At 41.3% G+C, this 10,554-nt stretch overlaps 1 protein-coding gene across 10 annotated transcripts in view; it reads right to left on the bottom strand.

Moving 5' to 3' along the window:
• LOC144324508 (STAGA complex 65 subunit gamma) overlaps nt 1–10,554 on the bottom strand; it is a 30,165-nt gene that overhangs the window by 18,656 nt on the left and 955 nt on the right. For all 10 annotated transcript variants that reach the window (XR_013389986.1, XR_013389985.1, XR_013389987.1 and 7 more), the window contains exons 2-5: nt 10,172–10,272; nt 8,904–9,528; nt 1,641–1,965; nt 167–404 (exon numbers count right to left, since the gene is read on the bottom strand). Coding sequence is in view for 7 of the 10 variants with exons in the window: in XM_077915934.1 (XP_077772060.1) it covers nt 167–404; nt 1,641–1,965; nt 8,904–9,316 (976 nt within the window). In the remaining 3 variants the exon portion in view is untranslated. The remainder of the gene's footprint in view (nt 1–166; nt 405–1,640; nt 1,966–8,903; nt 9,529–10,171; nt 10,273–10,554) is intronic.

Raw genomic sequence — 10,554 nt, 5'->3', positions numbered from 1 at the left:
AAGAATGTTGACATATCTAGATCAGTGAGGCTGTATTTGTTTTTTTAGGCTTTCTATTTTCTTGCCCACTCCCACTTTTTCCTCTCCTCTCCACAGTTTGATTCCAAAATGCCAGAAGTGCTGAGATTGGCAGATATCCCAGAATCACAGTCAATTGTTTTCTTACTTGAAGCCTGTGGTGAAGCCTCAACTTCCAGGTTAGATGGGAAGCGCTCACTCTGAGCCCCGAGGACTCCCATGGGCAGTGACTGGTCTCCAGAAGCAAGGTCAGCCTCCAGTTCCTCACTGACAGGGAATGTGATGTCGCTCACAGGTTCTTCCTTGATCTTTACAGGTTTAGTGTCCTCTGTGGCCTTCTCAGGGTTGACAATCCTTTCATACTCCTCAGATAGTTGCTTACTAATCTGTTGGCAAGCAAGAGTCAATCTTCCAAAGAAATGTTAAAAGCAAAGTGGATGGTTAGCTTGTGGCATCGCACATAAAACCAACATAATATGAATAAAGCAACCACTGCCAAAGGAAAGAACTGGTTTTTTGTTTCATTGTTTTAAAAGAGATTTTTATTTACTTATTCATGAAAGACACACACACAGAGAGGCAGAGACACAGGCAGAGGGAGAAGCAGGCGCCATGCAGGGAGCCCGACGCAGGACTCCATCCCGGGACCCCAGGATCACGTCCCGGGCTGAAGGCAGGTGCTAAACCGCTGAGCCACCCAGGGATCCCCTGATTTTTTGTTTTGTTTTTCACTTTTTTTTTGAGCACAGCAGACACATGGAAGGAATTTGTTGAAGGTGCTGAGTTTGCATTTGTAAATGAGAGAGACACAATGAAGAAAAGTTGTTTTAGCAGAGAGTTTCTTATTAATTAATAGTTGCATAAAGGTAAAAGAGACTTTGTTAAAGACAAATCAGAGTGGGGACAAAAGATCACATTTTTGGCTGTAAAAACTAATAGTTGAGATCTGTCCCCTAGGTGGATAATGAAGGGTATAGGAAATCTGGATCACTTAGCAAAGACTGTCAGGTGTTAAAAATCCCTAATCGTATTTTAGATTTGGGGAAACCAAAACAATGAACAAATGACTTGCTTAAGGCCACAGGGTTTGAAGAGATTAGGTAGTTCTGGCTGCAACCAAAAATGGTATCTCTATCCCTTCTTCTGCCCTTGGGCAGTATCACTTCACTCTGTTTGGTTTTGCTTTTTATAGCACTTAATGCCACCTGAAATTGTTTTGATCACTTTTTATTTACTTGTTTTTGTTTCTCTCTTTAAGAATGCACGCTCAAGGGACTTACCTTATTAACTGCTGCTGTCTCACATATGCCTCACTCACAAAAGGCACTCAATAAATATTTATTGAATAAAGCATGGTAACCATATTCTCTCAGACTCCATATTCCTGTCTATAATTTTTTTTCCAGCAGAAGTGTTATCAAAAAATGTGGCCGCTCATTGACTAAAGGAGGCCCCAGGGTCTGGCCAGGTCAGTGATGAAGTCAAGAAAACACAGCTAGGGCCATGAGGAGAGCAGGTCAAGTCCACTCTATTCCAAGCCCCTGTGCTCTGTTCCCTAGGGCAAGTATGGGATCCTGCTGAACACCCCTAGATTACACCCAGTTCTCACAGGGTGACCTCACCTGTAGCATGTAACTGTGATAGTCCTTGATTCGGTGCTGCCAGAACTTCTGGAGGGAGAGCACACTGCCAATGCCCACTTCATGGAATACTTGCTCCATAACGTCAGGGAAAGGAGTCTGCCCCAGCCGGGCTTCCCGATCCACAGCGAAGCGCAGCAACTTGGTGAATTTAAGGCAATATTCATGTGCCACATCAGTAAGGGTCTCCAGGACACTTTCATTAGCACACTCGAAGCCTGCATGGGCCAGGATTGTGGCCACTGCCTGGTAGAGAAGCTGCCGGCAGGAGTGCCAGCTGAGTTCAGTCACCGGTTCCCCTTTCCCGCTGAAAGGCGAGACATGGCAGTGTTATTAGTGCTCTTGCAAAGGGCTGACCCATCCTGTCTCCCTAGGAGTTTTACAATTTTAGTCAAACCACTGGCCCAGCTTTCTAGGGGAATTCTATGCAGTTACAGAGCCCGGTTTATCTTGCTGCTACACAGGGCATGTCTCAACAACCCACGATCATATCTCTGAGCTCCTCCAATTACATAAAAGTCTTAATAGACAATACATGTCCACAATAAACAATATAAAAGTGTCAGGTGAATATAAAGTTTCTTTTATCAACTGCTCAGTTTTGACTACTTTCAGGATGAAAAAAAGTTTATAGCTCAGGCACTGTTCAAGAGTGCTCTAATTATTTCACCACATAGCTTCCTCATACGCTGGATGATACACGGAGTTTCAGAAATTCAGTCCCAATTAGGAGATTCTTATACAACTACAACAGACCATTTGTAAAACTGGACAAGCAACTCAATTTCATAAAAGCAATTTAAAATGTATACAGTTTACAAAGCATTTTTATCCTATCCTGTGCACAGTGGGTAGTAGATCCATATTATGATTCCCATTTGGCTGCAGGTTTCAGAGGTTGAGGTTCAGAGGTGCGGACCTGCCGGAAGTTGTTTCGATATTATCAGAAGGTGGAGCTTCTGATTTCAGATCCCATGTTCTTCATAATACACCATTTTACTCCTAATCACTGCTGTAGAAATCTTAATCTAAGAAATAACTTCAAAAAGGTCTCTGACCTCCTAAAAATAACTTTTAACACATTTCTAATCAATACCTGTCTCCTGAAAATTCCTATCTTCTGCCTCCCTCTGACAAATAAGAAAATGGATAAAATCAGGTATAGAAGATTTCTTGGGCAGCCCAGGTGGCTCAGCAGTTTAGTGCCGCCTTCAGCCCAGCGCCTGATCCTGGGGACCCGGGATCGAGTCCCACGTCGGGCTCCCTGCATGGAGCCTGCTTCTCCCTCTGCCTGTGTCTCTGCCTCTCTCTGTCGCTGTCTCTGTCTGTCTCTCTCTGTGCATGTCACTCATGAATAAATAAATAAATAAATAAATAAAACCTTAAAAAAAAATCTTTTCCCTGGTCCATACTTGGCATGTGTCACTATGTGCTGTACAAGAGGGCTAGAGGAGCTGTGTACCCACTTTACTACTATCTGCTCAGAAGCAATTACTGCAGTCCACATAATAGTTGGAAAGCAAGAAAACCAACTGCCAAATAAGTTTTCAAAGATTATTTGAGAGTGTGTGTGAGCAAGTGGGGGGTGGGGGGGAGCAGAGGGGGTGGGAGAAAGAACCTTAAGCAGGTTCTGCACTGAGAAGGGAGCCCAACATGGGGCTCATCTCAAAACCCTGAGATCATGACCTGAGCTGAAACCAAGAGTCAGACACTTAACTGACTGAGCCACCCAGGTGCCCCCCAAATAACTGTTCATTTACTATTTCCACCATCATTTCCTATAGCCAGTCTCCAAAAGCTAAAAGGGCCAAAAGCAAAAGGCCTCAGAAATGCCTAATAAACAGCTAAACCAGTATTGCTTTATTTGAGTAACACATGGACTTACTTCAAAGGAAAATAATTCTTTCAGCACCCCATAGCTGATGCAAATTATTTTTGCTAAACGTTTCTTAAATATGTATAAAACAGGGATCCCTGGGTGGCGCTGCGGTTTGGCGCCTGCCTTTGGTCCAGGGCGCGATCCTGGAGACCCGGGATCTAATCCCACATCGGGCTCCCGGTGCATGGAGCCTGCTTCTCCCTCTGCCTGTGTCTCTGCCTCTCTCTCTCTCTCTGTGACTATCATGAATAAATAAATAAAATCTTTAAAAAAAAAATATGTATAAAACAAACTAGTATAAACTTCTGATGTTAACAGCTCTTCTGAATTAAAATTAGAAGTTTGTGATTGGAAGAACAAACATGGTTGAAATAACTATACTACCCAAAGCAATCTACGCACTTAATGCAATCCCCATCAAAATATCACATGCATTTTTTCACAGAGCTAGAGCAGGGATGCCTGGGTGGCCCAGTGGGTTAAACATCTGCCTTCGGCTCAGGTCATGATCCTGGGGTCCTGGGATCAAGTTCCTACATCAGACTCTACTCATCTGGGAGCCTGCTTGTCCCTCCCCCTCTGCCCCAAGCTCCCCTTGGTCATGCTCTCTCTCTCATTCTCTGTCAAGTAAATAAATAAAATCTTGAAAGAAAAAAAAAAGAACATTCCTAAAATTTGTATGGAAATACAAAAGACTTCTGGTAGCCAAAGCAAGCTTAAAAAAGAAAAGCAAAGCTGGAGGAATCACAATTCCAGACTTTGAGTTATATTACAAAGCTGTAGTGATCAAGACGGTATTGTGCTGGCACACAAAAAAAAATGGATGCATAGATTAACAGAATAGAAAACCCAGAAACGGACCCACAACTATGACCAGCTAAAAGCAGGAAAGAATATCCATTGGAAAAGAGACAGTCTCTTCAACAAACGGTGTTGGGAAAACTGGACAACAATATGCAAAAGAAGGAAACTGGACCACATTCTTACACCATACACAGAAATAAATTCAACATGGATGAAAGACCTAAATGTGAGACAGGAAACCATCAAAATCCCAGAGGAGAACACAGGCAGCAACTTCTTCGACATTGGCCATAGCAACTTATTAGATATATCCCCTGAGGCAAGGGAAACAAAATAAAAAATAAACCATTGGGACTTCATCAAGTTAAAAAGCTTCTTCACTGTGGAGGAAACAACCAAACTAAAAGGCAGTCTTTGGAATGGGAGACGATATTTGCAAATGATATATCCGATAAAGGGTTAGTATCCATCCAAAATCTCTAAAGGACTTCTAAAACTCAACACCCAAAAAACCAAATAATTCAGTTAAAAAATGGACAGGAGACATGAATAGACATTTTTCCAAAGAAGACATACAGATAGCTAACAAACACGTGAAAAGATGCTCAACATCACTCATCATCAGGGAAATACAAATCAAAACTACAATGAGATACAGATCACACCTGCCAGAGTGGCTAAAATTAACACCACAGGACACATGGTGGAGACATGTGAAGAAAGGGGAACCCTCTTACACTGTTGGTGGGAATATAAACTGGCGCAGCCACTCTGGAAACAGTATGGAGATTCCTCAGAAAGCTAGAAAGAGAATTGCCTTACAATTGTGCTACTAGGTATTTACCCAAAGAATGCAAAAATGTTGATTCGAAGGGATACATGCACCTCCATGTTTACAGCAACATTATCAATAATAGCCAAATTACTGAAAGAGCCAAATGTCCAATGACTGACAAATGGATAAAGAAGATGTAATATAGGGATCCCTGGGGGGCGCAGCGGTTTGGCCCCTGCCTTTGGCCCAGGGCGCGATCCTGAAGACCTGGGATCGAGTCCCGCGTCGGGCTCCCTGCATGCAGCCTGCTTCTCCCTTGCCTGTGTCTCTGCCTCTCTCTCTCTCTCTCTGTGACTATCATGAATAAATAAATAAAATCTTTAAAAAAAAAAGAAGATGTGATATATATTTATATATGTATGTATATACACACAGTGGAATATTAGCCATAAAAATGATGAAATCTTGCCTTTGCAATGGCATGGATTGAACTAGAGAGTATTTTGCTAAGTGAAATAAGTCAGAGAAAGACAAATACCATATTTCACTCATATGTGGAATTTAAGAAACCTAACAGATGAATATAGGGGAAAAAAAGGAAAGAGGCAAAGCATAAAACAGACTCTTAACTATAGAGAAGAAACCGTTGCTGAAGGGGAAGCAGGCGAAGGGATGAGTTAAACAGACGATGGGTATTAAGGAGGACACTGGTGATGAGCGGTGGGTATTGAATGTTAAGTGATGAATCACTAAATCCTACACCTAAAACTAACATTACACTGTATGTTAACTGGGATTTAAGTAAAAACTTGAAAAAAATGAGAAAGTTTGATGCAAAACTACAAAATTCTAAATAACAGCATCAATTTAATATGATGGCAATATTCTTAAAACTAAATTGCCTTCCAAATGTAAATATGGTACTGATCACTACAGAGCAAGTTTTTTGAAGCTGTATCTATATGAACATGTGAGATGCATGTAATGATAGTTACCCCTACCTTTTTCACTATTCCAAGGACTTCAGAACCTTCAATTATACAGTGTGCACCAGGACATCATTTGGTCAACTGGAACTGCAACCCTTACATAGTAATAAGTCCATTTCTGTTCTTTTCTCACTACTTTGGGACAATTAAAATAGTAGTAACTATTATCAATAACAGATGAAATTAAGTGGTATACAATATTACTTACATATATTTTTTCCAAATATATTTAACCTTCAATCTAATCTTGAGAAAATAATCAGCAAACCCAGTGAGTGGGACATTCTACATCTAAATGACCTGAACTCTTAAAGATTAGTATCCTGTGTTTTAAAAAAGGGGAAGCTAGTTTTTTTTTTTTTAAGATTTTTGTTTATTAATGAGAGACACAGAGAGAGAGAGGCAGAGACACAGGCAGAGGGAGAAGCAGGCTCCATGCAGGGAGCCTGACACCGGATTGGACTCGATCCAGGGTCTCCAGAATCCTGCCCTGTGCTGAAGGCGGTGCTAAACCGCTGAGCCACCCGGGCCGCCCAGGAAGCTCTTCTGGTTTAAAATTCATTAAATAGGGGCGCCTGGGTGGCCCAGTTGGTTGAGTGTTTCACTCGTGATTTCAGCTCAGGTCATCATTTCAGGATCTCAGGAAGGAGCTCCAAGTCAGGCTCTGCACTCAGCAGGGAGTCTGTTCTGGGATTCTCTCTCCCACTTCCTCTGCCCTTCCCCTGCTCACACGCTTTCTCCAACAAAAACAAACAAAAACAAGACACTAAACAGCTAAATGAAAATCATTTTTAGGTTCTGGATTAGAGGAAAATTTATTTATAAAGGATATTTTGGAGAAATCTGAATATGGACTTAATAATTGATATTATATAATTAGTGTTCATTTATTTTGGTGTGATATTGGTATTGGGGTTATGTAGGAAATTTTCTTTATTCTTAGGTTAAAGTGAACAATTTAGGGGTGGAAGAATACTTAAGAATTAAGGGGTGAGGGATCCCTGGGTGGCGCAGCGGTTTGGCGCCTGCCTTTGGCCCAGGGCACGATCCTGTAGACCCGGGATCGAGTCCCACATCGGGCTCCCGGTGCATGGAGCCTGCTTCTCCCTCTGCCTGTGTCTCTGCTTCTCTCTCTCTCTGTGTGACTTACATTAAAAAAAAAAAAAAAAAGAATTAAGGGGTGAAATACTGAGATATGTGCAACTTTAAAATATTTGGCAAAGACTGTACGTGTATATATTTACAATTGTTATGCATTTATTTATGTGTGTATGTGTGTGTATACATACATGCTTATACACATGTGAGAGAAAACAGATGTGGCAAAATGTTAACAATTGGTGAATCCTGGTAAAGAGTATTTAGCCATTTCTTGTACTATTATTTAAATTTTTCTTTGGTCTGACAAATTTCAAAATGAAAAATAATTTTTTGGCACCAGATGCAAACTTACACACTGAAATGCAGTAGTAGCATTAGATCATAAAGCAGTCGTTTAGAGGATATGGAGCAGGGCTTCTCAAACTTAAATACACATATGAATCTTCTGGAGATCTTGTTAAAATGAAGAATTTTTTTTTTTTAAGATTTTATTTATTTACTCATGAGAGACAAAGAGAGAGGCAGGGACACAAGCAGAGGGAGAAGCAGGCTCCCTCTGGGGAGCCCAATGTGGGACTCGATCCCAGGACCCCGGGATCATTACCTGAGCAAAAGCAGATGCTCAACCACTGAGCCACCCAGACGTCCCTAAAATGAAGATTCTGATTCAGGAGGCTGGGTAGGGCCTGAGACTCTGAATTCGTAATAGGTTCCCAGGTGATGTTGATGCTCCTAGTCTGAGACCAGATTTTGAGTAGCAAGGATCAAGAATATTTTTACATTACTTCTAAAGTGATGTTATCACAATGAAAATATAGCTGGACCCTTGAACAACATAGGGGTTAGGGGCACCAACTCCCTGTACAGTTGAAAATCCAAAAAAGAGCTCTGACTCCCCAAAACTTAATGATTAACACCCAACTTTTTTTAAAAGTGTATTTTACCGTATTTTTTTAGTAATCTCTATATTGATATGGAGCTTGAACTCATGACCCCGAGATCAAGATTTCACGTGCTCTTCTGTCTGAAACAGCCACGCACCCCAATGATTTATACTAGCCTACTACTGACTGGAAGCCTTAGTGATAATATATAAAGTTGATTAACACTTCTTTTGTATGTTTATATGTATTATATACTGTATTCTTACAATAAGTCAGCTAGAAAAAAGAAAATCGTAAGGAAAATCCATTTCTAGTACTGTACTGTAAAAACATCCACATGTAAGTGGACCCACACAATTTAAACTCATGTTGTTCAAGGGTCAACTGTACACAACTTAAAAATTCTTGTATAGAACTTATGGATTCCTAATAATATGAGAGTAAATCCATGAATCTCAACTTGAGGATACTAACCTAAACCCATAATGTACATTTTAAATCAAACAGAAAGACTAAACTCTGAGGACTGAGGCCATGGCTTCTTTAACATACTAGTGCAGTATCTTGCTCCTAGTAAAATGTTTGGCATGTAACAGGCACTCAATAAATATTTGTTACCTCAAAAGTAAAAGACACAGACTCCGGATATGGAAGATCAGGATTCAAGTCTTAGACTTCCTTCCAATTACCTGAGCAACTTTGGCCATGTCGATTACTCTTATACTCCGTTTCCTCATGGAATTAGGACTGCATGCTTAACAGTGCTGTTGCGAAGACTTTTTGGAAAAAAGAAATAGCAAAGCCTTGTCTTACCGATAAAAGTCACTCTCTGGGTCACTGTGCCGGATCTGGAATGGTGCATTGGGATTCTTACAATCTATAGGCAGGAGGTCATCAGGAAGAGGAGGTGACCCAGGGCAAGAGGGAAGAGGTTCACTCTCTTCGGTCTTTACACCTTCTGTCTGTTGCTGACTCTGGGCCTGAGCTGTGGCAATGAGATTGCGCAGACGTCGGTTGTGCTGGATCAGCTGAATAGTATGGATGGTGAGGCTGCATGGCTCTGAGGGGATGTCCAACATTGTAGGGGGCTTGGGCTTGTTGGCTGAGGGCTGGTGCAGTGGTGGGTCATGGACTTCCACTAGACGGAACTCCCGTGGGAGCAAATCAAAAGAACTTCTGTTGGTCTGGCTTGATGAGATGGGTATCTCTCCCCAGTATCTCAACATTTTGGAATAAGAAAGGAAGAACCTTCTAGATAAATGTAGTAGTGACCTAAAAGCAGTGTTTTTAAATCTCTAGGTTATAGACTTCTATAGTAAAAAAAAAAAAAAAAAAAAAAAAGTGAGGTCTAGCCAGTTATTTACATAGAAAGTAGGCTGTTCAAGACCACTCAGAAAATGTCAATGTCAGCAACACTGTAGGACCAAAGATGTTCTCCCTGAAGAAATTAAGAGAAATATAACTGTTAGATGCCATTCATCACAGTCACATACAATGACAATTCCTACTGGACTGAACCACAGGTGGAATTTGGGTCATTAGTAGACTAAAAGCTGCAATGGTATTGGGAGGGCTAGTGTCCATGTTTTCAATATTACCCCACTAACTCATTACGAGAACTACCATCATGCTCAATCCTGAACAATCTGCAAGGCAAGATCCTCAAATGAGACCTGGAGTATTTCTCAGGGTATCTCGACACATCCGTCCTGAATCAGTAGGAGAAAGGGGGGTGGGGTGGGGGGTAGAGTTAAAGATAGGAAGAGGTGGTTCTTACTATGTGTGTCAAACACAGGCAACCTTTTCCCTGGTCCCGATGAAAAAATCTATTGACCAGTAATCTAAATGGCCTTACGCATTCAACCTCTGACATATATACAGAAGAATCTCAGTGATTTCTGCTGCCTCCTAATTGGTATCCCTTACTTCAGTATCTCCCTGTATCTAATCTATGCTCCAGTGCTGCTAGACTTCATCTTTTTAAGACTCCCATCTAACAACTTCTCTTTGCTTACTGGAAAAAGTCAGCCAGGAGTCTTGGAGCTACCATTCATCAAAATCTGCAATCTGACTTAACCCACCTTTCCGGATTCGTTGCCCATATGTCTCTTCAAGTTCAACAAACGTTTATCAAATGCCAGGCATTATGGAAGAAGACAAACACCACTGCAAGATCCCTGACCTGAGGTGAGGGAGAGAAATATATAAACAGAACATTTCAATATGGAAGTGTATGGTAAGGGCTGTTCTAGAGACACAGACCTGGTGCAGTGAAAGCACAAAGAAGGAGCTTCCTGGAGGAAATTTCCACCCTGGTTCTAACCGTATCATGACTATTCAGTTTCTTGAGCATGTCATGTATTTCCAGTTGACCCTTTAAGTGGTGATCTCTGCCAGAAATGCCCCTCCACGCACTACATCCCTGGCAGACTTGTATTCGATTTAAGTATAGTTTATAAGTATA

Source organism: Canis aureus, chromosome 12 (genome assembly GCF_053574225.1).
Source record: "Canis aureus isolate CA01 chromosome 12, VMU_Caureus_v.1.0, whole genome shotgun sequence".
Classification (NCBI taxonomy): domain Eukaryota; kingdom Metazoa; phylum Chordata; class Mammalia; order Carnivora; family Canidae; genus Canis; species Canis aureus.
The sequence above is the reverse complement of the archived record's forward strand: the minus strand, read 5'-3'. Positions and strand labels throughout refer to the sequence as shown.